The sequence below is a fragment of the Pseudochaenichthys georgianus genome, chromosome 17 (assembly GCF_902827115.2).
Source record: "Pseudochaenichthys georgianus chromosome 17, fPseGeo1.2, whole genome shotgun sequence".
NCBI classification, from domain to species: Eukaryota; Metazoa; Chordata; class Actinopteri; order Perciformes; family Channichthyidae; genus Pseudochaenichthys; species Pseudochaenichthys georgianus.
In genome coordinates, this window is record NC_047519.1 from 13,971,850 (window position 1) to 13,999,376 (window position 27,527).

At 40.6% G+C, this 27,527-nt stretch overlaps 1 protein-coding gene across 1 annotated transcript; it reads left to right on the forward strand.

The window, feature by feature from the left end:
• The first annotated feature begins 6,206 nt into the window (after positions 1–6,206).
• col6a2 (collagen, type VI, alpha 2) lies at positions 6,207–23,026 on the forward strand. Its single transcript, XM_034104443.2, has 32 exons — positions 6,207–6,417; positions 9,204–9,295; positions 9,446–9,546; positions 9,658–9,801; positions 10,601–10,966; positions 11,047–11,067; positions 11,437–11,502; positions 11,590–11,688; positions 11,801–11,827; positions 12,387–12,413; positions 12,526–12,570; positions 12,715–12,768; positions 12,860–12,922; positions 13,010–13,072; positions 13,196–13,249; positions 13,369–13,404; positions 13,485–13,547; positions 13,677–13,739; positions 13,841–13,903; positions 14,737–14,799; positions 15,012–15,062; positions 15,150–15,248; positions 15,325–15,387; positions 15,600–15,635; positions 15,718–15,763; positions 15,855–16,007; positions 17,620–17,714; positions 18,405–18,586; positions 18,672–18,850; positions 19,263–19,301; positions 20,858–21,192; positions 22,033–23,026. The coding sequence occupies exons 2-32, from the start codon at positions 9,220–9,222 to the stop codon at positions 22,300–22,302; spliced, it is 3,042 nt and encodes a 1,013-aa protein (XP_033960334.1). The 5' UTR covers positions 6,207–6,417; positions 9,204–9,219; the 3' UTR covers positions 22,303–23,026.
• The last annotated feature ends 4,501 nt before the right edge of the window (positions 23,027–27,527 follow it).

The following is a 27,527-nucleotide window of genomic DNA, read 5'->3' on the forward strand; positions in this document are numbered from 1 at the left end:
TTTCATTAGATGTCAACTTGGACATTCCAGAGGTTGATAATTTAGTGGGAATGCTGATACAGCATTCCCACTATCTGTTATACTACGCACGAAATTCTTTATTACTCCGCCGGGTTATTTTGCACCACTTCTCCTCCCACATTGAACATCGCAGAAACTCCATTCAAACATCAAAAAACATTCAGCTCGGTCGGGAATGGATGGCTATTACTTTTATCATTCATAACTTTCATAATTCCAGAGATACATCCCATAATACATCCCATTTTTAACATGGAAGTTAATGGAGAAACTCTTCAGACTTCAACAACCTTCATGCAACTTCAACTGCTAACTGCTCTTTCTTCAACTGCGAACTGCTCCTTCATACTTTCACTCAGAAACCTCATTCCAACTTTAAAATGTCACACATCTTTCTGACATTATTCGTGTAACATAACTTTTAAATCTGATTCTTACTTTTAGAGATATTAAACATTGTTCAGACCTTGGTAAAGAGGCCTTCTTCAGATTTTAGAGTGCGTGATGTCACAGCTAGAGTGGAGGACAGATTTAATTTTGCCTTCATATTTTCTTTTAAACCTGCCATAATTCCCAAACCCTACATTCCTGAGACATAATTGTTCATGGCAAATGTAGGAAAACATCTCGTAGCTTGAAAGATACAAAAAAAATTAAGCAAAATAATTAAACAAAATGCCTCTTGAGGGCATGAAGTGACAAAAACTTTCAACATGTCTCCATTAAAACCCATCGTAAATTCAGCCTCACCTTTCCCCACCACAGCAGCCGCACACCTTTAGTTAATCTTCCAAAAGGGCCACATTATTAACCCGAAAGTACACAAAAAGTACATTCAGATGCTCAAGTTCCTTGACATGCTTCACGCTTTGAAATTTCACCGATATCTGTTACGGTTCTTCAACAAAACGTTCACATGTAAGAGGTTTATCTCTCATTCAGAACAATGAAAATGCTCTCCTCTCACTAATCACCATGGAAACCTTTGATCTCTGGACACATCGTTAGCTCAAATATAAACACCTGTGTCATAGAACACGATGATGTCATAACTCCAATTGACATAATTAGAGCAGCAGACTAATGATGTGGTCACCGGAGCTTAACAGACTGTCTCAGCCTATTATTTTCCATCTGATGGAGACTTCATACTGACTTCAACATGTTCCACATATTTTAGACATTATTGGTGACGTATGCTTTTAGTTCTAAAGTTTTCAGTTCAAATATTCTGCTGCTTTTTCATGCATTTAGACTTTTATTTTCTTGTTCTTATTTCACATTCAAGTCCCCTCTATTCATGAACCCTTTAAAGTACTCAGCCACACCACTTATATACCACATGCGACTGTTGCTATGTCAGTTAATCATTCAAATACAAGGTTGCTTGTTTGATTCAAGCTCTTGTAGTCAATATGTCAAGGTATTTATCCCTAACATTTGATCAGCTAACTAATGACACACACTCAGAGGATCTTTATAAACGTTTTAAGTATTGCACATCTTTAAACATGACTCTTATAAATCACTTTGAAAACCAGCGATGCACTACAGTGTCAGCTTTTCTAAAATAGAAACTTCAATGTTCACATCTTTCTAAATGATTCTACTTTTCAATGACCTACAAATAATCCTAATAATAATCCCAATTTCAATCTTCCAAATGTTCATATTTTTTGCTCAATTAACAAACCTGTTACAAATGAGTTGTTCAACAAATTTGAGCCTTTGCCACATTTATTTGATCACCATGGAAACCTTTGATCTCTGGACACGTCGTTAGCTCAAATATAAACACCTGTGTCATGGAAGACGAGGATGTCATAACTCCAACTAACATGCTCAGAGCAGCAGACTTCAGATAATGGTTAATGATCCTGCCCTCAACAGCTCTACATCAATTATGGGGTAGAGCTATAGAATCCAAACTATAAACATGTATGCCGTTTCCATGGAAAACGGCATGCGTATCCCTCGCCATAAAACACGATGTCGCTGTAACTCCAATGGACACGGTCCGATCGCCCCCCAAACTTTGCTTGTATATCACCGGTCCATGCCTCAACAGCTTTACGCCAAATCTGAGATCTCACCATAGGGTGTTGCCATGGAAACGCATCCCTCGCCATAAAACACGATGTTGTCATAATGCTTATGAAAAGGGTGAAAACAGCACCACACTTCAGATAATGGTTAACGGTCCAGCCCTCAACAGCTCTACGTCAATTATGGGGTTTCATCATATGCCATTTTCATGGAAACGCATCCCTCGTCATAAAAGACGATGTCGCTATAACTCCTATGAAAATGTTCAAAAAGTGCTCAAACTTCACGTGTGCTAACAGTCCAGCCGTAAAGACATCAACGGGACAGTTTGAGATTTCTTCAAATGCTGTTGCCATGGCAACACAATGCTCGCCATGAAACACGGTTTTCTCATAACTTCAGTGAAAATGCTCAAAATGGCCCAAAACTTCACAGGTTTGGTAACGATGCAGCCATCAACGCATCAACGCATCAAAGCGTATTATGGGATGTCATCAAATGCCGTTGGCATTGGCGACAGATCATTCACCATCAAGTTAGTTCAAAAGTTTGCAGTTCAAATATTCTGATGCTTTTCCAAGCCTTTTTACTTTCTTTTCTTCTCTCATCACACATTCAAGCCCCCAATGTTCATGTATCATTTCAATCTAAATTATTCACTTTCTTCTTACACATTACATTTCAGCATAGCAGTTTAGCATCAGCTTTTCAGCATAAAGCATTCCCACTAGCAATTTCTTCAGGAATTGCATTCTCTAGTTATTGTTAACAGACCGCTGCTCGGAATGAAAGACCGTTGCTAAGGAGGATCAAGGGACTATGTGCACTTATCGAGATCCTGATCACCTTATCTGTGTTATTTTTTTCATGAATGACCGCCTTGCTGCACATAATACCTTACATATTCACATTGCTGATGAGTAGTTTAAAATTCATATTGAGTTAATATTTGTTGGCAGCTCCTATAGTTCACCCTGCATTATTGTCTCATTGTTGATATTGGGGTATTTTGGTCCAAAAAAAAAATTGTAGGGCCCTGCCCTAAATCATGGCAAATTGTGGTATTAAAGGGGAAAGGAAACACCAATTACAGTTATAATATTCCGGTAGTTTATTCATTTTACAATGGATATTGATCGTAATATTTATTGTATATGATATTACTCGCCAAAAGAAAATTAATTATCCGCCGGCCGGGTGGGGAATTCCGGGACCAGGCCGCCGCCATTAGGGGAGTCCCAAATGGTGACGTCACTGGCTGTGTTTTCGCTCCACCGAAAGTCAACACAACGTAGCAGATATGGCAGCGATGGAGAAATTTTGCAATGAGATCGACGTTTTGAACGATGAATTTGACTATTCGTCGGGAGATGACATTGATGTGGAAGCATCTACAGTTACCAGGCATCCCATGGCCTATGCTTATGAACCGATTCGGTCGAATAGAGTGGCATACGATCCGGAATAAAAAAAATAAAAAAACACAATGCTAACAGTGAGCCTCTGAATTAGCCCCGAGCGAAAATGCTAACCTATTACGGCACCGATAGCTCCCTTATTACTTATCCTGGCCGCACATCCAACACATCGTTTATGATCGCAAGGAGACACATAATCTAACGGTGCCCACCTCAACACTGGAAGATACAAACTGGATAACTGTACGTTATCCACAAAAACGTACATCAAAACAAGTAGGTACTAACATACGCCAGGCTAACGGCTTACCTTCCTCATTGTCTGGTCTAAACTGGTCTTCAATGGCATTACAACGATAAAAACGATGATGTAGTTAATCCATAGGTTAATATCCAATGGGGCTGTGTCCCCTTTGAAATGTTCTGATAATCTATAAGCAATACAACTGCAATTCCGTTATCTGCTGTCCGCTCTGTGCTCCGTGCGCTCTGGGTCCTGCAATACCATCCATCAATAGCAATACTAGCCTTGTTTTCGACAGATGAGCGTGTGTATGCCAGTTTAATTAGTTGAGCTATAGAACACCCCCAATTCTCTATTGTGCGTGATAATAATAGCTACCATTTAGTTTGGACGCGATTGCGTTAATTAATAAGGTCACACTGTGTCAGTAAATACATGTGTGAGCTAGTAATCTGGTAGTGCTGCAATATTTACCTCTCTCTCGGCAGCTGAAGCAACTCGTTTGGTGGCTCGAACTTCACGTTTGTTGACACTGTCATTGTCTTGCGCGGCCGACGTGCTGGGACGGTCGGTGTTCCCGACTGCATACGTTGAGAAATCGAATATTGTGGGAACAGATCCTGGCTTCAAATCCAATGTTTTGTATTGAACCAGGCATCCAGACTGGACTTTGAGCAGCTTCTCATCCTTTAGTGGCAGCCTATGGAAATGTACTTCTTCCTTCTTTGTATAAAATCCATTTGTGCAGCCTGGGGCAATACAATAAACTCCTGACGACGACCGTTTTCTTGTAATGTAAACTACTGGTGCATTGCACGCCATGTTGTTTGTTATTGAGCTTTGGCCCAGGAAGCCGTACCCAATCAGTGACGTCACTGGAAAAGTCCCGGAGCAATGGAAGCGCCCATGGTCATTAGGCACGTATTTCAAAAAGTAAATTTGCGTATCTCGATCGTTTACATTGGAAATAGACTAGATAAATACATTTCCTAATGGTAATATTGTCGCATGGAAAGCAGTTTGAAAAGTGTTTCCATTTCCCTTTAAATCGAACCATTGCTGTGACTGGCTGCCAGCAAAACCATTCAAATATACTTTTTAACTTTCTAAATCATGGTACTATATACCTATACAGGCTGTACAAAACGGACTGAACTAAATGTTGATTCTATTTGGTCCTGGGTTACTTCAGTCAACACCTGAAAGGTAGGAAATACCGAACACGATACCTTAAGATAAGAGGAAACAAAAAAACATTGGGTTTAACTCTTGTGTGTATACCTACATCTCTGCAAGTGCAGCTGATAATTCCTAGTGAGATCAGATCAAACTTTCATGAAATTCCACTTTGATGTTGTGTTGTTGAAGAATTTGATTCCAGTTTCTGGTCATTAACATCAGCACCTGTCGTACTCTGTTGTTGTTCTTCATCTCCCTCTCCCCACTGATAACTACTCATGTAACAGATGTGGACTTGGATGTAACAGCATGTTCATGACATGGCCTCCCATGTCCTGTCCTGGGTAAGACATTAGTGGCACTGTTGCTCATTAATGCATTGGCAGCTCTTCGGGGCCACATCAGAGAATACAAGCAAATTGAACAATGATTTGTTTCTGCACATGTAAATATGCTTTACATTCAGAGTGTTGATGTAAGTGTCTTTGCAGATGTGTACATACACAGTAAATCCTGCAACAGGGAGACCTCCCACCATGTCAACCAGCACTCATACAAATCGGCAATCGGTTGGAGCACCTAAAAGCGTCTAAACATGGAGAGCAGACTCATGGACAGTCTGTTAGTGTTTATATCGAGTATAAACTCCTCGGCCTACTAATTCTAACCAGACCACCAGACACAAGCAGGGTCCATTTTTTGTGTATGTGTGTGTGTGTGTGTGTGTGTGTGTGTGTGTGTGTGTGTGTGTGTGTGTGTGTGTGTGTGTGTGTGTGTGTGTGTGTGTGTGTGTGTGTGTGTGTGTGTGTGTGTGTGTGTGTGTGTGTGTGTGTGTGTGTGTGTGTGTGTGTGTGTGTGTGTGTGTGTGTGTGTGTGTGTGTGTGTGTGTGTGTTTATGAGTATGGGAGGGTTAAGTCTACTCTTTATCCTGTTCTATTTCAAACGGACTGAGCACCACATGTGTGAGATTAACTGTGAAAACCTAAAATGCTCTATCTCAGGGACATTAAAGCTCGGTGTCCACATGTGTTCCGCTGAGGGCCACATCCATAACACATTCATATCTTATGATAGCCTACTACAACTGCATAACAATCACTTTGAAAAGTGTAACGCTTCTTCGAGGGGGGATCTTCTCAAAACTCCAGCTGTGCTAGGCATTCTGTCTCATGGTAGTTAGGAGGGGAGGGGCGGTTGTTCACGCGGGCGACATCACTCCGGTTCTTGCGGATCCATAGCGCCTCCACGCGGACAGAAATGGGCACTTGGTTGCATCGCGCGCGTACAGGAGGAGGGATCAGATCTGGTGACTGGGGCTGGATCGGGACAGGAGAGCGAACGGACGGCTCTTCTGCGGGAAGTAAACGCGCATCAAGGGCTTTATTTTCCCCATTTTCTACCTACTGTATCTCGCTTTTCTTTCTCGGTTTTCCATCCGGCTGAGATGAGGAGTTAATCAACAGAGGATCAGACGCTCGCAAAGTTTTCAAGTTGTTGGAAAGAGTTCGGGTAAGCAGCACTTTTACGCACAACAGTGTGCCAATCTCTCACTTTCTCTGCTTCCTCTCCTCTTGTCTGCCTCTTTTTTGCTGTCTAATTGCATGTCTTAAAAGTCTCTTCTACAGAAATAAAGGATTTTTCTCAGTCGGTCTAACTTATTGATTCGTATAAACACCAAAAAACGAATCGCCAAAGAAAGAAAAAAAAACCTAAGCATGGAGAACATGGGGTCTGTTAGTCGTACTCTTATATTTGCATGTTTTTCTTGCATGATATTTACCTGTTCAGTGGTGGTGACGGCTATAGGGTCTCCCACTCGCTCCCCTGTCCTGGGCAGAGGGAGAGGAGTGGGAACATCTGCAGGAGCGACTCCTCCGCAGCTGCCAGTCCGCCAGAGGGAGCCACAGAAAGCGCGTGGCTGACTTAATAGTGTTAAAGTAATGGCCTTAAATTATTTGTCTGAAAAATTAGTTTTTCCTAAGTGCAAATTGCGGGGTCTGACATTATTTTTGATATAAATAATTTATATCTATTGATAACTATTTTTAGATAAGTTAATGCCTATTTTTGCTCTACTTGTGGGGCTTTTGTTTGCATTGAAAATTATATTTTATTTGTATTACTTATATTAGAGAAGTCTTATGTTGTTCCCCCTTGTGAGGATGCACGTTTCTGTAGTCTTAAGAGTACATTATACTGCAGTGAACATTAGTTGGCAGATGGCCCAGTGGTATACACTCACTGGTTGTGCTATTAGAGGTTGCACTGTCTTTATTGACATGTGTCTACTAATGTGTTGGGTTCAAACTTGATGTGAGAGTTGAGTTGAGTTTAGGCTGAATTATTAATCATGTACAGTGTTCACCTCCCAGGATTCCCTGAAGGCCTCATACCATGAGTGTGTCAGCTGGTTGGTTTGTGTTAATTGAATTAATGCTTTGATCAGGAATATGCACACCTGAGATAATCAGGGTCATAATGAAGGTCCTGCATGATAACCTGCTTTATGGCCAGTGAACAGGGATTAGCCGTGAGAGCCTCTGGAGTTCAGCAGTATGAGGCCTTGTAAAATATAATGGTTTAAATAATTAATGTTCTCATCAATATTTTTTCAGAATACATTTTGAGTCAATAAAAATGATATAAAATTGGGTTGAACTGCAATCTTTACCACTCGTTTAATATGCTAAAATACTCCACTAGATGTCGCTGTCCCTTTAAATGAATTGCCTCCTACAGGAAGTTAGCAACAAAAACTCGCTACCACCATTAGGACTCTGTTAGCTTTCATTTATAAAGGTAAGCATTTTTTAGTTTGAGAGTTCTAACTGAACAGAATTATGTAACTTTATTCAAAAAACTATTATGTGAATCAATCAAACTTAAATAAATAAATTACAAACGACTTATTTGGCAAATAATGCTAAAGGTATAAAAGCTAAGCTAACAACATTTAAATGGACTATACAGAATAAAAACAACTTCTGGTCATGAATTTTTGTTATATATAATTGCATTATCCATAGTGAAATAACTCCACAAGTTTGAGATTTTACTGTCTCAAAATATGCTCCACTAAATGGTTAAATTGTCTTTTACCAATAAAGGTAGGCTAGTTACACAAAAATAATAAATGAACAACATTTATAAAATAACTTGAAAAAATATTCACTGTTGTCATAACATCTATTCAATGTTATTCCATCATACATTTAATGTAAATAGTATATTAGTATGATCTTTCATTATTTCTGACATTTTACAAATAATATATAATGTTCTTATATTAGAAAATCCTGAAGACACCCACAAATGAACCATTTACCTCACTAAACAGATGAGCAAGTATGGTTAATTCCTTAAAAAAGTATTTAAAGAAAATGTATTGGTTTCCAAATGTATTTTGATACCTTCACCATGAAGTGAGGTCTTAACCATTTGGTAAAGGCCCATATAAAAGTAAAATATTGGGTGCAGGGAAAGAAAAAGCCTCTGGAGGGTCTTTTGAAATCTGCTGGTAAAAATCCATTACGTATGAAGTACTTTATTCAGTCAGCAGCAGGCTCCTCGTTAGGCCCTAATGCATCATCAGTTTATTTTGTGTCATCACCTAAAATCATATTTGTATACTTTTTTAACTTGATGATGAGGTGCTATGTTTATATAACGTCATTTATTCCATGTGTTAGCTTTGGACTGACAGTTTTCATTTGGTGAAAGAGTGAATCTTTAAAATATATGTGCCTGTATATATTAAGTGGATCTATGATTGAAATGTGGCAGAATGTAAAGGTGTAAGATTTAGGTTTATTTCTGCATGAATAATTCGTAAAAAGGCAAATGTATGCCTATATTGAAATCAGTCACTTCTTCCAGCCTCTGTCATTTCCTCCGACAAACACAAGAAAGAGGGGCCATGTTCAACAAATGCAAGGCTTTCAAACCCATTACATACCTCTCTGGCAGCCATTTTGTTCCCCATCTAAAGGTCACTGGACTGTCTCTCAAAGAAGTACCAGATGCAGAGTTGATAAAGAAATTACTTTCCAAGTTATTTCGCAAATGTCTTTTCTAATCAACCATCGCATGACAGACATCCTACAGGAATTATAAGAAAATTCCACTTTTTTCCTAAACTTATTCAGGCTTTCGATGGTCACATATATGTCTTTCCATTTCTTCCAATCCCTATTTCTTCTATTTTTTCTTGTCTTTTCCACAAGTTCTCTTTTCACTTATTGATTTTGATTGATACATTTGGAAATAAATGTATGTCCTCTTCCTTCACACGTTAGACAGGAGACAAAGAAGATGTTGGGGTTAGAGGTCATCGCGCTCTGTCTTCTTTTTGGAGCCCTGGCGCACGGCCAGCAGTCAGAGTGCAGCAGTGAGTGCCATCAAAGTGAATCTTTGTTTCCTTAAAGCCATAGTAACACTACTTTATTGACATGCCATGAAACATTTAATCTGGCTTTTAAATGAATTGCAATTTTCCACAGAGGCTTTACACATGTTTTTTCTTCCGTGTTCCCTCCAGAGAAGAATGAATGTCCCATCGAAGTGTACTTCGCCATAGACACATCTGAGACCATCGCCCTGCAGGAGCCGCCCCCTGGCGCGCTGGTCGAAAAAATCAAGGTTCCTCCTTTGCTGCAAATTCACCACCTAAACCTCAACACAAAATATTTCCATTTCATAGTGTCATCATCATTGCCATGTTGTATAATTTGGTGTTTCTTTCTATTGTAGCAATTCACTGAGGAGTTTGCACTGCGTCTGAAAGATGCTGAACTCAAAGGTGTTGTGCAAGTCAACTGGAACATGGGTGGACTGCACTTCTCCCAGAAACAGGAAGTGTTCAGTAGAATGGCATCCATGAAAGATTTCATCAATGTGAGTAACACATACTCAAACACACCAACACACACACCAAATTTCGTATATTGAGCCTTCAAATTATGTAAATACTGGTTAAAGATAAACTACGCAACATCACAAGTATTGTATTGTACGTGATCACATACTTTTTGTCTTAAAATTGTATTGAAATTTGATTTTTATTTTGTCTGATATTTTTGGCATATACGCAGATTTTTTTGTCAAAATAAAAGTAAATAGCCAGTTAGCTTAGCACAAAGACTGGAAAACGGGGCTGCAACGGATCTGATACAGACTGATACAGATTTGAAATTGTTCTGACATCAGTGTCGAGGAGCTCCGCCTATATGGGCAACTCTCCACCTATCAGGGGAATGAGAGGTTGCGTGGCATAGTAACAGCATGGTAACAGCATGGTAACAGCATGGTAACATGATGCTCGTGCCTCGCCCCCCTCCTTTGCAGGGGGGCGTGGTCAGCTGCAGCTCATTTGCCACAGAATCAGCCCTTGTGAAGACAGGGCTGGAATAGAGCAAATAGAGCGAAATGAGGCATGGCTAAAATGCATGATCTGTTTGTTATTTTGAAAAAAAACTTCACAGACATGTTTTATATAGGTATGGCCCTACAATATATGATTAAAATATAGCATGATAGGTCCACTTTAAAGCTAAGCAAATAACAAGCTAAATCTTGTTGTTTAATACAAACAAAAACCAAACTGTTAAGATAACAATTAGCAGTTGTATGTGCTGATTATGTGATAAACACTTTTGGGCCCCAGTGATAACAAGTCACTTGTTTTTGTGTGCAGGGCGTCAGAGGAATCAAATACCTGGGTAAGGGCACCCACACCGACTGCGCCATCACCAACATGACGCAGGAAATACTGCGCACGGCGGCCTCTTCCCCAAAAGCCCTCCGATTCGCTGTGATCATCACCGACGGCCACGTGACTGGAAGCCCGTGTGGGGGCATCAAAGTGGCGTCAGAGAGGGCTCGCGACGTGGGCATCCGCATGTTCGTCGTGGCGGCATCGAAGAACGTGGATGAGACGGGGCTGAAGGAGATCGCCAACTCTCCCGCTGACGTCTACAGGAGGGACTTCAAGGCTGTGGATATTATCCAGGGCAGAGTTGCCATACATACAGCCACCATTGACCGCATCATCCAAACCATGGTAAAACACAAACACACAGACACACATGAAACATCAGCAACGATTGTTCTGCTCACACTTTGCTCCTTTTGTCTTCACAGGAACATCTGGCGTTTGTCGATGTAAGGATGAAAACAACAATGATCATAAAGATGTATTTCTTTGTGGCCCCATTGTTTACAGGTTTACCGTTTCCCCCCTTTCGTTATAGTGGAGATACTACAGCAAGTCTTTGAAATATTGTGTTTACATGTATGATATTTAGATTTACATAATGACATGGAAACAGCCCTAGCGGCCTCACCAAAACGTTCACATATATTTAAATTGTAGTTTATTATAAATATTTGTCCATCCTTTATTTAATCCTCCTTTTCACCTAATTATTATATAACCCACTCGTACCCCCTCCCTCCTAAGCAACCTGAGTTCTTTTATTTCTAAAACATTTCATCATAAAGATTAATATTTTCTTGTTCTTTTTCCCTCAGTGTTACAAAGTGTCCTGTCTGGAGACCCCAGGGCCTGACGGTCCACTAGGCCACAGAGGACAGAAAGTGAGCTCTACACACACTGACACACTTTGCAGAATTTGCACACCAGTCACTTTCAACCTCACACACGTCTTCTCCTTTTGACTGCAGGGAGCTAAAGGGGACAACGGAGACCCAGGTCCTAAAGGATTGGGCGGTCGCCAAGGAGACCCTGGTATCGAGGGTCCCATCGGTCAGCCCGGTACCAAGGTAGGTCACTGAACATCCACCTGCCTCTCGTCACAATTCACTGAAGTATTTCAGAGTTTCTTTGTGTTTATATTATAACAACAAATGTTCTTCTTTTTGTTCCTGTCTGTAGGGAGATCACGGTCATATAGGCGAGAAGGTGAGGCATCAGGTTCATCAACGCACAATTTAAGTGTTTGATAACTGACCTGGTTCATGGACTTTTGGTCGTTTTTTTAACATTTCTTTTGTAGTTGTTTTGAATCTCTTTTAGTACATTTCTGTCCGTTTTTGGTCATTTTGAGTCTCTTTGTAGAGATTTTGCATCTCACCGTGGTAACTTTCTGTCTTATTTGGGTTTTTGCCTTTCTTTGTAGTCATACTTTTTGGTTATTTTGTCTCTTTTTAGTCTTAATATACGCTATTCTTCTATCTTGATGTTTTGTGTCTCTTTGTAGTCGTTTTCCGTCTCGTTTTTTTCTTTTTGTCTCTTTGTGGTCGTTTTCTGTCTCTTCGGTAATATTGTGTCTCTGTATGACTTCCCCCGAGAAATATGAGCAGTAACTTTAAATAGAGGCTCCTGATCACCTATTAGGTCCTTGGTCCTGTGCCCAATTGGGTTTGGGTTGTAGATAAATTATAATAAATTATAAGCTAGATGAATTAACCCATTAATTAATTGTGCGTAAAATAACTGCTGATCTTCTGTCTGCCCACAGGGAGAGATCGGAACTCAGGGGAAAAAGGTAGGAACTTGTTCTCCATTTATATTTTATTGCCAAAATAAATCCCTTATTATTGTACATTTTGTAAGATATTGATATTTCCCATCTAATTGCCTTTTTTCTTTGTTGTCAGGGCGTTGGTGGCATCGCAGGGCGCAACGGAACAGATGGACAGAAGGTATGTGCTGTACAAGGATTAAATTGGCCAGGTTTAGTACATTGCCTCCAAATGCCTCCGAGAAACATTAACAACTAACTTATCCTATTCTGAAATGTTTTAAATAGTCGACATCTAATTTTTACCTTTTATCTTCTTCCTCAGGGTAAAATCGGACGAATTGGCTCTCCTGGCTGCAAAGGAGACCCAGGCAACATAGTATGACTTCGTTAAACCTGATTCAAAATGATCTGTACATCCAGAATGCGTTGTGTGATGAAGTACTTATGGTGTGTTTGATGCTTTACAGGGTCCTGATGGTCACCCAGGAGACGTTGGTGAGCGTGGTTTAGGTGGAACTGACGGAGAAAAGGTGCGTTTGTTCACCTAAAACAAATTCCATTAAACCTGTGTTTGATCTCTGCCTGACCGTCTTTGTGTGTGTGTGTCTTGTCTTCAGGGGGATGGCGGTCGCCCTGGAAGAGATGGTCCTTCTGGCTCCTCCGGAGATGGTGGACCTAAGGTAAACAAAAACACGGGGTAGTCAGTTATCTAATCAGGTCTTTCGTTTCATCACTAAGGGTCACTTTGTTCTTATTTATATGTTAATATATTAAAATGCTAATCTCTGGTGCTTCTCCCACAGGGAGAGAGAGGAAGTGCTGGAGCGCCTGGCTTCCCTGGACTGAAAGGAAATCCAGTGAGTGTTCTCCAGATTTGAGAGAGTCAAAGACATTATTAACATGATGTTGTTTATATATTTCAAACACACACTCATGATGTGCATCCTGTAGCTCACCTGTGTGTTGTTTTTCTCAGGGAACCCCTGGACTTGCTGGACCGAGAGGAGAGGGGGTAAGAAATCACACATATCACACTTCACCGGGCGCCTGTATTGGCTTCCTGTTTCTTTTCTAATCGTCTTTATGTTCTAGGGGAGAAGAGGAGACTATGGGCCAAAGGGGACTCAGGGGACAGATGGAGGAAAGGGAGACAAGGTACGAGTTTAAGCACAACATCGAAACAAGTGTGAATCTGTGATGTATTATCAATTATTATGATTATTTGTTTCGTCACAATACATTGTTCCACCACCAGGGGGCGTAACGCTGATGTTTCTGTTTCAGGGTGAAATGGGGCCGGAGGGTTTGAGAGGGCTTGCAGGTGAATCAGGAAACAAAGGAACAACGGTGAGATGATCTATATCATATTTTTAATCTGCATACGTTAATATGAAGACCACCACTCTAATATACCCACTATCCCTGAAATCTCTCTCTCATTTCAACAGGGAGACAACGGACTTCCAGGCCCCAGGGGACCACCAGGGTCATCAGGCGAGGCCGGGAGAAATGTAAGTTTATATGTCTGCTCTGACTCTGATGTCATTCCTTACTATTGTTAAATGCAAATGTCCACACTAATGGTTTGATAGATAAGAAGCCACCAGCACCTCTCTAGATGATGTTGTACCATTTTTTTTTTTTTTTTTACAGTAAACAACATTTCCTTTTGTCTAAATAAAAGACAGTTAAAACAAAAATCCTTCCCTTATATTTACATAAATGTCTTACAGTATGTCTGTATACTTTACATAAAATAAAAAGTCACATATTTGGGATTTATACATAATATATACATTATACATAATACTGTGAACCTTTGCACCTTTCTTAAGATTTAAAGATTCAAAGGCATTATTTTGACCTGCACAATAGCTACAGCGTCGTTTTGGACTGGAGAACCAATCTTAAGTCCCAGGCTCTTCCAACAATGCAACAAACAGTACTGAAAAATAGAGAAATGAATCTAGTGCAAACAAATAGTAACACAGACATAAAGTAAAATGCAGGGATAAAAAAATATATATATTATATAGCATAACATAAAACAGAATAGCACATTATATACTGAAAGATTAAGCAGAATAAATACTGTATATTGTGATAATATATGAATATGTGGAATAAACACTAACGTTATGTAAGTGAACACTTTTGAAATGGTATAGCTCTTTCATTTGATTGTATGTTTTGACATTTATGTTTTAGCTTTCTTTTATTCTATGTATGTGTCTTGCATTTTTCTTCTAATGTTTTTTAGGTAAGTAAGTAATTTTTTGTCGTGCTTTGATTCAGAATAGGGTTCATGTTACATAACACTACATGAACACTGTTTGTATCTTAGGGTACCAGAGGTGACCCTGGTGATGCCGGACCACGGGGAGAATCTGGACTGCTTGGGCCAAAGGTGTGTGTGTGTGTGTGTGTGTGTGTGTGTGTGTGTGTGTGTGTGTGTGTGTGTGTGTGTGTGTGTGTGTGTGTGTGTGTGTGTGTGTGTGTGTGTGTGTGTGTGTGTGTGTGTGTGTGTGTGTGTGTGTGTGTGTGTGTGTGTGTGTGTGTGTGTGTGTGCATCTTCCTCGGACGGTTTCAGCTCTTGATTGTTTCATTGTCTCTATTCAGGGAGATCTAGGAAGACCCGGCTTCAGCTACCCCGGGCCGAGAGGATCATCGGTAACGTACACATGCACTTCGTCTTTTCACATTTACTACTCGAAGTGACACACGTGGCTGACAAATCTCTCCTCCACTGTGTTTCAGGGTGAGAGAGGAGGGAAGGGCAACAATGGACCTCGTGGCGGTAGAGGAGACTGCGGGCAAAAGGGTGATCCAGGAAGCAAAGGAACTTTTGGAGGAGCAGTGAGTTCATTACTTGTTATTGGATGCATTCTGTTACTGTGCAGCTACACAACGCTAATGTGTCTGCTTACAACAGGGTGATCCAGGATCTCAGGGTGAACCCGGCCTAAGAGGGACAAGAGGAGAGCTTGGGCGTGATGTAAGTATATAAAAAGCACACTGTCAGTAAAGTGAGACAGATACAGCTGCATACACGATCACTGATATAGAGAGTGGCATCCAGCTAGTGCCGAACTCAGCTAATGTCTTGTGTTCAAATAAACGATTAAATTAAATGAAAATGATCTTGTAGAAATCCCAAACCAAAGCTAAGAGGCAGGATGTGATTTTGTGTCTTCTCTTCCTCTGCAGGGAAATCCTGGTCCTGAGGGAGACCCCGGCCTCACTGTAAGAACATTTCATCTAAGCGCTCTTCTATCACAGCCACATTAAAATAATGGATTTAATGATTTAATTGTTCTTCCTGCAGGAATGTGATGTTATGAACTACGTCAGGGAAACGTGTGGGTGCTGTGGTGAGTTTTATTATCGCCCTTGGGTTTCCGTTTGTTATCTGATTGTGCTCTGGCAGATTCTCACAGTTTGTGTTTTTTTTGTCGTCTGCAGACTGTGAGAAAATCTGCGGACCCCTGGACATTGTGTTTGTGATTGACAGCTCAGAGTCAGTGGGTCTGACCAACTTCACCCTGGAGAAGAACTTTGTTATCAACACCATCAACAGACTGGGGTCCATGGCCAAAGACCCTAAATCAGAAACAGGTTTGAACATGCATTTGTTCAAGTTACAAAAAATACTTTTAACAGAATTACATTTGAACATATCACGGTTAAAGTTATATTTTCCCTTTTTCCAATATTTCCATACACTCAATTTGACTAAATACAGTTGCAATAAAAAGTATGTGAACCCTTTGGAATGACCTGGATTTCTGCATAAGTTGGTCATAAAATGTGTTCTGATCTTCATCTAAGTCACAACAATAGACAAACACAGTCTGCTTAAACTAATACCACACAAACAATTATATGTTTTCATGTTTTTATTGAACACACCACGTAAACATTCACAGTGCAGGGTGGAAAAACCCCTAGTCTAAAGACTTCTTCAAGAGCTAATTGGAGTCAGGAGTCAGGAGTCAGCCAACCTGGAGTCCAATCAATGAGACGAGATTGGAGGTGTTGGTTAAAGCTGCCCTGCCCTATAAAAAATACACACCAGTTTTGAATTTGCTATTCTTAAGAAGCATTGCCAGATGTGAACCATGCCTCACACAGAAGAGCTCTCAGAAGACCTACGATTAAGAATTGTTGACTTGCATAAAGCTGGAAAGGGTTACAAAAGTATCTCTGAAAGCCTTGATGTTCATCAGTCCACGGTAAGACAAATTGTCTATACATGGAGAAAGTTCAGCACTGTTGCTACTCTCCCTAGGAGTGGCCGTCCTGTAAAGATGACTGCAAGAGCACAGCGCAGAATGCTCAATGAGGTGAAGAAGAATCCTAGTGTCAGCTAGAGACTTAAAGAAATCTCTGGCACATGCTAACATCTCTGTTGACGAATCTACGATACGTAAAACACTGAACAAGAATGGAGTTCATGGGAGGACACCACGGAGGAAGCCACTGCTGTCCAGAAAAAACATTGCTGCACGTTTGAAGTTTGCAAAAGAGCACCTGGATGTTCCACAGCACTACTGGCAACATGTTCTGTGGACAGATGAAACCAAAGCTGAGTTGTTTGGAAGGAACACACAACGCTATGTGTGGAGAATCCAAAGGGTTCACATACTTTTTCTTGCAACTGTAGACCTTGAACACATCAGATTGTAACTTAATGGAACTTCTTTTAGCTCTTGGCTCTGTCAACAAAAAAAACATTTATTTTACAAGATTCAATAACAAACTTTTAAGGCCCAATTCCCTATTCAAAAATGCAAAGTGCGTTTTTTTGCCTCATTAATTGAAGTGATTTTATGATTGAAGCATTACGGCCCGTCCACACGGCGGCGTGCGTTGAAGCTTCAACGCTTCTTCCCATTCACTTTGAATGGGGTGACGTCATGCTTTGCCGAACTGCATTGTGGTTCCGTCGCTTCGCTTTGCTCGCTTCAAAAGTTGAGAAAAGTTCAACTTTTGAAGCTTCGACGGAAGCGTCAGCCAATCAAATCATATGCCAGTACAAGCTCTAGCCAATCAAACCGCGTGCTTGTGTGTCCGGGGTGGGAGATTCATGTGATTGGTTGTTGGTCGAGTTTCAGACACGCCCGCCGGCAAGCTTCAACGCACGCTGCCGTGTGGACGCTGCGTTAGTCTGTACAATGTCATAAAAATGTACAAGATGGATGCTGACTTTGCTTGCTTGTGTCCCCAGGCACACGCGTGGGCGTTGTTCAGTACAGTCACAGTGGAACATTCCAGGCCATCAAGCTCGACGACCCCAAGATCGATTCACTGTCTGCTTTCAAGGTCTCAAAACACAAAGACATGTGCAAACTGCTTTTGAAGTGTATTTTTAGGGTGTTTACAGACTGTTGTTTTGTCTTCTTTTGTCCAGATGTTTCTTAATTAATGACATCAGGGTTACATATGTGCACATATCCTGCACTTCAGTTCTGACATTAACCAAGTATCTGTATAGGCAATGACTGGTAGAACCATGTTAAAGACCAAAGCTGAACTTTTTCTTTGTTTTCTCCCATTAAAAGACTAATATTAATATGTATCGTCCTTTACACTGTATTTTGGGTAAAAATGCAGAGTAGGGCGGGTCATACTGGGCCATAGCTAACTGTGAAGCTAGATTTATGCTAAAGGTTCTATGCTAGCCATGCTACCTCACCATTTGTGGATGATGGAAAATACAACAAACTTAATCTTCTTCTGAACCTGACATCTTAACCAATGAAAAGCTACCCTATAACAAACTAAGAGATTGTTCCCACTACTCCAGAGGTCTATTTATTGTTAGGCATTGATTCAAAGGTAGCTACTATTTTGTTGTCTGAGTTTAAGTTTTATGAACACAGTAAGTGCAAACAACTGCATAGTAATTTAACTTAAGTGCAGTTTACAGCTATGACTATGAGACTCTGTGTCCACTCTCTCTCATAACATGAACCTACAGACCTCTCACAGTCTGACTTGTCCACCATTCAGGACGCAGTGAAGCGTTTGGAGTGGATCGCTGGAGGAACATGGACTCCATCCGCCCTGAAGTACGCCTACGACAACCTGATCAGGGACAGCCGCAGAGCCAAAGCCAACGTCACCGTGGTTGTCATCACAGACGGACGCTTCGACCCCAGAGATGACGACTCGCTGCTCACCTACCTCTGCAGGTGCCTGGCCGTTACGCTGCATATCCAGATTTAGAACTGTTTGGAAGAACAAAGCTTTATCTCATTGCTTGTATTGTGCGCGCAGCGATCCCAGCGTTGATGTGAGTGCCATCGGTATCGGAGACATGTTTGACCAGATAGAGGAGAATGAGAGTCTGAAGAGCATCGCCTGCCAGAAGGACGGCAGGGTGATGGGCATGAGGCGCTTTGCAGACCTGGTGGCCGAGGAGTTCATCGACAAGATAGAACATGTGATCTGCCCAGGTACGATCTATACTGAAGCACAAATTATATATATATATATTTCTATACACACCACTTCATTAATATTACTTGTATTACTTGCTGCTGATCTGTAGTGAGACTGTACAAAACTGTGCAATATATACTTCCACATTTAATAAACCTCACCTGGCTGCTATCACACTACTTTATACATGCTACACTTGTTTTTCTTAAATACTGTCTCTGATACTGGATTTCAATATTGTAAATTGTAATTTGTGTAATTTCAATTTTTATCTTTAATATTTTATGCTTCTTATTAATATTAAGCTATTTATGGCTATTTACTTTTGCTGTAACAATGTACATTTCCTTATTCTGATTACATAGATTATGTCCATCTGTTTATTGTGACCTTTTTGTGTGACATCTGTCGTTATCTTTGCTTTAGATCCCATCACCAAATGCCCAGATCTCCCTTGTAAATCAGGTAATATATTAAAATATTCTGTATTACGTGATGTCTCCGCTTCTAAGATTTTCCAGCGTTTAGGCCTGGGTAACCAGCATTCTTAAGGCAACTCAGTATAGCTCCGCCCCTCTCTGTTGGCTGTGTTAATGCGTCGTTTGTGTGGGACCCCGCCCACAATGAGATATCGCCCGCTTGTTTCAGGAGGGGGCGTAACTGAGGGGCAAGCCCCTCCCCCATGGAAACCTCTGGCCGAGGAAGGCAGCCCCTCATTGGTCCCCACCTCTTTGGAGGGTGTGACCAACCTGCTGAACGGCCTGAGCGAGCAGCAGTATGGGGTTGGCGTGGCAACCATGGCGTACACAGCCCAGAGAGCCAAACTCACCCAGGGAGCGGACAGGCAGCAGTGGACCCAGCTGTTCATCGACTCCTTCAAATATGTCTACGGAGACATTATGGGAGACCCAGAAAGAGCCTTAGGACTCTGCTAATGCTAATATGCTATCCATGCTACCTCGCCAATCTGGACGCCAACAACTAATAAGCTTACTACTGGACATAGAATAGATTTTTATTAAACTGTGGGCATTTTTTATTAACTCAATGTGTGCAATGTTCACCTGGGCTGATGCAAAATGATTGCATGATATGAAACTGGCCTAGTACTAACATATCAAAGCAGCATTGTGTAAAGTTATACAGTATGATGATGGGTCGAAATTCAAAATGTGATGCTCCATCTTCTCATAGAACATTTCTACATACGACATACAATGAGCTTTCTCGCAGAAATGTAAGTCTGTTAGAAATATGATGCATATCATTTCCTAAGCCTTAGTGGAGGAACGTTCTCCATTCCCATTGAAAGCCGATGTCGTCCTTTTGTTGGAGGCAGATTGGTCTGCAGAGCCATTCATGTTGCTCCTGTTTAGTGTACAGAGGCTCTTTGATGAAGCCTCATTTCCACTGTGAATCACGAGCCCGCTGAATCACTACAATTACCTTTTTTCCCGCTGTTTTGCACATATCCATGGTTACGGCCTTAACTTTTTTGTGCTCTGGGAATGAGTCATGTTGGTGAAAAGGCCATGACATTTGGAAAATATCTGGTTTTGTATATATAAGAGCATATGAGTCAGACGTAGGTGTATGTTGATGTTAGGGTAATGGACTTGGCACTGAAAATGAAGGAAATATTGTCTGGTATGCCCTTGATTGGTGCATGTTTCTTTTGCATGTGGCTTGGCTTGTAAAGTAGGATGACTAGAGGAAAATGACCACAGAGCAACGTTAACCAAATGTTCGCTCTGTTACTCAAACTTGCTGATATGAACTATTTTGTTTTGTACAAGATGTATTCATGTTTTTATAATGCAATCTAAAGAGAATAAAATCATAAAGCAAACAAAAAAAGTGATTTCTTAAAAAGGCCAGTACTGCTATAAGAAGGTTTAAATGGGTGTAGGCAGCTAGACTTGAAAAACACCATGGCTTTGGCCTACGAGCATCTGTGTACCAGCTGTAGCTCTATGAACATCACGTTTTGATTTGGAACTGTATGTGTGTCTTTGTTCCAGAGCCAGCAGTGGCTAGCTGCGTTCAGAGACCAGTGGATGTGGTGTTCATGCTGGATGGCTCTGAGAGGATGGGATTGGAGGACCACCGCAGGGCCAAAGAGTTCATCGAGAAAGTGGCTAGCAAACTCACCCTGGCTAGCGGCCAGACAGACAATAGGAACGCCCGCTTTGCTCTGCTGCAGTACGGCAGCCCCACAGAACAGCGGGTGGAGTTCGCGCTCACGCACAATCTCACAGTGATCTATGATGCGCTGTCCAAGGTGAACTACATGGACTCCTCTTCTGCTCTGGGCAGTGCTATCATCCATGCTGTCAACAACCTGGTGATTCCACGGGTATGAACACACACAAGCAGATTTCCTCTTTTTTTATTTGATTTATTGTGTATGAATAAAGTATACCACTCATTCTGCACCAATTGGCAAACACCAACCAGTGTTGTAAACCTGCATTCTTTCTAATGGCCAGCAGGGAGCAAGGGTTGCAAAAATAAGTCAAATTGCATAGAAGTCTATGAGGAAATTACCATACTTTTTGTAAATCATGGTCCCATTTAGAACAAAATAAACATCAATATAGCAGTGTATGCTTTAGGCCAGTGCTCCCTTGTAATTGACACGTTGCTACCCCTGCTTGTCCTTATTTAAAACGTAAAAGTTCAACCCTTTCAGTTTTTTCTTTGCATGAAAGTTATTAGCAGCATTTTGGTTTCATGAAAATGTATTTTTCAGACTCCTGGAAGTAACCACCTACAACTAAGAGTCAGTCAGGCATATAACTCCCAGAAAAAACACTACTTGTCATCTTTACACTTTATTTTTGGTAAATTAATATATGTTCAAACATGGAACAGTGTAGCTTCTCCCCATGTTTGTAGTCTTCATAAGCTAATCACATCCTAGCTCTAGCTTTGTTTTGCTATACAGTCATGAGAGTAGTACCCATCCTCTATCTCATCTCTCGGCAAGAAAGCCAATAATAACATGTCAAAAACAACAGATAAACATGTTATTAGCAGTTTTGGCCTGCTTCTTGTCTTTATGCCAAGCTAAATGTATTTGGCTCCAGCTAGATAACAACACACAGAAATGAGTATGATATTAATCCTCTTGTATAACTCTTGACATGACAATGAAAGTGTGTTTCCATTGTAACATTGCATTTTGTTTTTGTAGCAGGGAGACCGCTTGGTCCGTCGTAACGCTGAGCTGGCGTTTGTGTTCATCACCGATGGCATCACAGCCAGCGAGCAGCTGGACGAGGGCGTGTCTGCCATGAGGCGAGCGGAAGGCGTTCCCACGGTTATCGCCATGGGATCAGACACAAACGAAGAGGTGCTGCGGAAGGTGTCGCTAGGGGACATGTCGGCCATCTTCAGGGGAGTTGACTACAGCGTGCTGAACAACCCCTCGTTCTTTGAGCGCTTTATCCGCTGGATATGCTAGTGAGGAACTGTAACACTCTGCACCATAGAGTTAGAACCCAGAGAGTGAAGGAAGCTCCTTCAGCTACACGTAAACACACACAGAGTTCAACAAACCTCATTCTCAATACTGGATGTAAGGCACTGTTGTGGAACCAGATTAATTTTGACAAAAAACAAAACTATCCTTGTAGGATCAGCTGATCACACTCGCACAAACACATAGGCTTGCAATATCATTTGTAACTTGATTGTCATTCTAAATCTATTGTCAGCACTTCCAAAGACACTCACAAGAAACCGGAGGAGAGGTGTATGATTATTGAATGTGTATGAAACAAATTGTACACTTTATTTTGTTTTTATTTTGTTTTGAAGTCTCTCTCTCCCTCTTTCTCTCTCACCCCTTCTCCCTCTCTCTCTATCTCTCACTCTCTCTCTCCCTCAGTCTTCACAAAGTCAGTATTTACATTAATGGTGCTAAAATAGAAATAAAGGACAAAGCCATCTGATTGGTTCTGAAAGCTTTTTTTTACATCGTGGAAATGATGTAATTACTGTAGTATGTTCAGGAAATGAATGCATTGACACATATCTTCTACATGGGGAAACAGATATCACATAAATACCCCACACTCAGCCACATGAGAATCCCTCACCGGGTACACGCTGTATTGAGGGACAAACGGAAAATAACCAAGTCTGTAAACATTCATTCCAAATAAAGCCTAATGTGGTGACCCCAACTCTGTGTTCTGTGTTTGCTAAACACATACATGTGTGATGTGTTCATGTGTTTTTGATCCACGTGCAATTAGTCATTGAATCACTGCAAACACTGCATGAAGGAGGAGGCAATGATTTTAATAAAGAAAATAAGTCACACACTTACATACTACACTTTAATCTGTTGGAATGTAATAATGATCTTCTATCCATAATTTTAATTAGACAAATGTTGTCTGTTATTTCAAAAAACGGGTGTATGTGCATTTGGCTCCCTCTGCTATACGGAAAGATACAAAGCGGAGTGATCTGTTTTGCAGCTTTAGGCTACAAAATATAATACATTCAAATCAACTGATACATTATAATTCATTATCAAAGGTTAAGTTAAACAGCAGTGTAATTGCCCCACCTTTACCAGCTGCAACCACATTAAAGTTTTTACATTTTAATGCAATAATAATTGTATTCAAATATTGTATTACCATTTTGCATAATCAATACTTCAACTTATTGTACTTTCAAGTTCATTTTGATGCTAATATTTGTTGTACCAAAACGTTGAAATTGTTATTTTCTAAAACATGAACTGTGTAGCTAACGTGAATGAATGGCCACTTCCGAGGTTTGCCCACTCATGGACCGTGCTTTTTACCTTACTAAGGCCCATTCCCAAACCACCCCCAACACCCAACCCTGTCTCCTAAAAATTACGTTCCCACAGAACTAAACTGTATTCTGAATTACGTTTAGCTAGAAACGTATTTACTCCCACGTTACGTTCGTTATGAACGTATCTCAAATACGTTTATTTTCTACATATCTTTGCCATTTATTGTCTTGCTTATAATAATGATAATAGTCATTTATAAATATCATTTTAGAGCACACCTTTGAAATCGACAATCGGGCTCGATATATGGTTAAATTAAAATCAGTAGGCGAGGCTGTAATTTCGCCAGCTGTTACTCTCATGAGCGAGGCAGAAAATAATAGTTTTAACATGACAAAAATCTGCTGTGTCGTTTATTGCACCTCAAACATTAAAACAAATCCAGAGTTACGTGTTTCTGTACTTCCTCTAAGAAGAAAGGACAGTATCAGAAGAGCTCTGTGGCTTCAGGCTTGATCGCTGTTCAAATGAGTTTCCCCAAAAGTGGGCGGGGCTGTAAAGTGAAGTAGATTTTACTCTCATCTATTATTCAAAACCATTCTATTTATTCTAACGTAAATTACATGCCAGTGTTTTATGTTTTTATTTATTTGTTTTTATTTTAAATCGTATAATGTCGGACTTTTTTTGTCGTCTTTGAGGAAAAGAAATGGGGTTTAAAGCCTCAAAATACTGAAATCTGTATTTTTTTAAATATCTTCCTTCTAATTTGTTATTCTTTTCTAAATAACACACTGTTATTTACTCAACAATAACCAGGGTTGGGTTGTAACGGAATACATGTCAGAATAATCAGAATACAAAAATCAAGTAACTGTATTCAGCTCGCGTTACATTTGAAAAACGAGTAATCTGATTACAGTTACTTTCGTAAACCTGAAGTGAATACATTTTGGATTTCCTCACAACATTTAATATTCATTACTAAAGGTCAGTGTTGTGCTAGTTACTGAAAACCAGTAACTAGTTACCATTACTAGTTACTTCATTTCAAAAGTAACTCAGTTACTTTACTGATTACTTACACCAAAAAGTAATGCGTTACTGTGAAAAGTAACTTTTTAGTTACTTAAAAAAGGGCTCCCATTATATTAATGCCCTTATAGCCTTCATTTCAGTACTGTTATTGCATTGGAGAATAATACAATCTGTTGATCAACTTGACATGCATTATATGCAATCTGGATAGCATCGATATTAGCTGGCTTTACATTTTTGTATATTCTTTCTCCAGGTAGTTGGAAAAAGTTTTCCGTTTCATATGCCGTGTGCCGCCCGGACATGCTATCATGCTAACTAGCTCTCTGAAAGCGGGTGACTCCACTGTAGCAATAGCCTGCATGTGTTCTACAACATACCGTGCAATGGCTTTATGGACTTTTCCCTGGCTAGCAGTCCCTTGGTTAAAATCCAGCCGCTGTTGCTTAGGTGCAGGTGGAGGTGGAGTGGCGTCGGCTGAGTCTCTGTGGTCTTAGCTACTAGCTTCGTCCCAGCATGTTGTTTTTGCACATGTTTTAACATATTTGAATGACTGGTTTGGGCAGTAGATAGGCTCTTTGACCCGCCAGGACACAACTTACATTTAACTAAAACGTTCTTTTCTTTGTGCTCGACAAAAGTGAAATAGTGAGAATATCTCCAGGTGGAGAAACTAGACTTGAGCTCCGCCGCCATGATAGTCTTGTTAGTAAACAACACAAACACGCCCACAGCGCGTCTCCGCATGTGACACAGGAAGTATTCAAGTACATTTACTCAAGTACTGTACTTAAGTACAGTTCTCATCTCTGTTCACCTGGCTGTTGACTATATAAAAAAACGAACGCAGTAACGGAGTAACGCACCATGTAGTAACGGTAACTGACTGCATTTAAAAAGTAATGCGTTAGAGTACTAGTTACTGCCAAAAATACAGTAACGCGTTACTTTGTAACGCGTTAGTCCCAACACTGCTAAAGGTACAGCGGAATCATCACAGCGCACAAAACCTATTACCACCGCAGATGGGCCAAAAAAGCGTTTGAAAAAAAATCGCGGGTCTGCTCGCTCTGAAACAACAACGAAACATGGAGGAACAAAAGTCTGCGTTTAAATCGCGTGTGTGTATATAGAGGTGTGTGTGGTTAAAACACATCAGCCTGCGGTCGCTCTTTAGCCTTACTAATGATTATTTCTGAAGGTAAACACAGTGAAGGCGGTGCGAAAGGCGGTGCGAGCTGGTCTTCTCAGAGGCTGAGTTAACCCTCCCGCTGCCTCCTGGTGCTGCAGAGATGTCATGAAGTGAAGCAGGTTTTCCTTCTATAAAACAGCTGCGGGCAGCAGATACCGTGAGAGTCACAGACAGGAATTCATAGATCAAGGCAGACTGGTGCACACACTCTCCTCTCCTGTTTTGCCGATCAGGTGCTTAAACAAATATAGCTCTACACCCAGGGGCGGACTGGGACTACAAATCAGCCCGGGACTCTCGACCGCAAGTAAATACCGCTAGTAAATTGTCGGGGGGGGGGACTTAATGTCTACCGCAGAGGTAGACATTAAGGGTAAAATGCCACTGGCCCTCTGTTCATATTTGGTTTATTAAAATAATGATATTGTGGTCATTGTTAAGAAATGTCTGCTATTTTTATGAGTATTATTATTTGTATAATGCGCTTTCTGCCTTCCTGTCATTAGGAGTTAGACATGTAATGGCTATGTAATTGATTTGATTAGAACCTTCATTATCCTAAACTGGTGGGACATTTCGCCAATACCTTTATATTGTCTACTCTTCACTTACTTGTCAGCATAGGTCGGCATTGATGTACAGAGCCGACAGAAGACCTTGTTTATATTGGCATCATATTGAGAGGTGACGCGTCCTAAAACCAGGAAGTAGCTGCTGGTTCCCTCGACAAAAAGCAATGGGATTTCTCCACAGGGTTTTGGAAAATAGCTGGAAATAAGGTCTGTGGAAAACAAACCTATTTGATAAATGCACTTTATCGATTTATGATTCGAAAATAATAAAAGTAGGGTAGACTGTGGATATTATCCGGCTGAACAAAACGTGCATTTATCTAACAGGTTCGTTTTCCACAGACCTTATTTCAAGCTATTTTCCAAAATCCTATGGAGAATTCCCGTTGCTTTCTGTCGAGGGAATCCGAGCGAAGCATACTTCCGGGTTTTAGGACGCGTCACTGCACCACTTGCATAGACCTCACAGCGGGCGGAATTTGTCATAAAGTCCGCAATAATAAAGCCCACCCATTTAGAGGGAAGATATGATTGGTCAATCGCACTGTCATTTGACATTACTCTCTCGTTGAGTTACTATAGCTGGCCCTCTGTGAATGTAGAGAGGGACCAACGAGCTCTCCCGTCTTCACAGTAACTCGCAGAGACCGCATTTAACCCTTCACATTCCAACACAAACTGAACAGGCGGATTCGAAGGATTTATTTATTTGGAAATGTTATTTTAAATACAATTAAATCAAGTTATTTTGGTAAAACTAATGAATCATTTAACAAAAAAAATATATAAAAAATAATATTTAAAAACAAATGTTTTTTTTTAATGTTTTCAAATATTATTTTTTTGAATATCTTAGGCCCTCACAGAGGGCCTAGAGGGCCCTGACGGCTCGCCACTGCAAATAGTGCAACATCAATTTTAACCAAACATTTTGATTTCTCTACCATGCCATAACAAATAAACATCTGGTCTAAATGTACTCAGAATGCTAACTAGCACAAACTTGGAAATTGTCTAAACATTTACACCATTTTAACATCCATTAAATCAGTCTCTCAACTACAGATTCAGTCTATCTGGTTTTCTGATTTCCCTTGTAGATCTTC

Coding starts and splice junctions, on each gene's coding strand:
- col6a2 (XM_034104443.2), top strand. CDS start 9,220: ATGTTGGGGTTAGAGGTCATCGCGCTCTGTCTTCTTTTTGGAGCCCTG. Junction 13,073..13,195: donor CCGGAGATGGTGGACCTAAG/GTAAACAAAAAC, acceptor CTTCTCCCACAG/GGAGAGAGAGGAAGTGCTGG. Junction 14,800..15,011: donor CTGGACTGCTTGGGCCAAAG/GTGTGTGTGTGT, acceptor GTCTCTATTCAG/GGAGATCTAGGAAGACCCGG.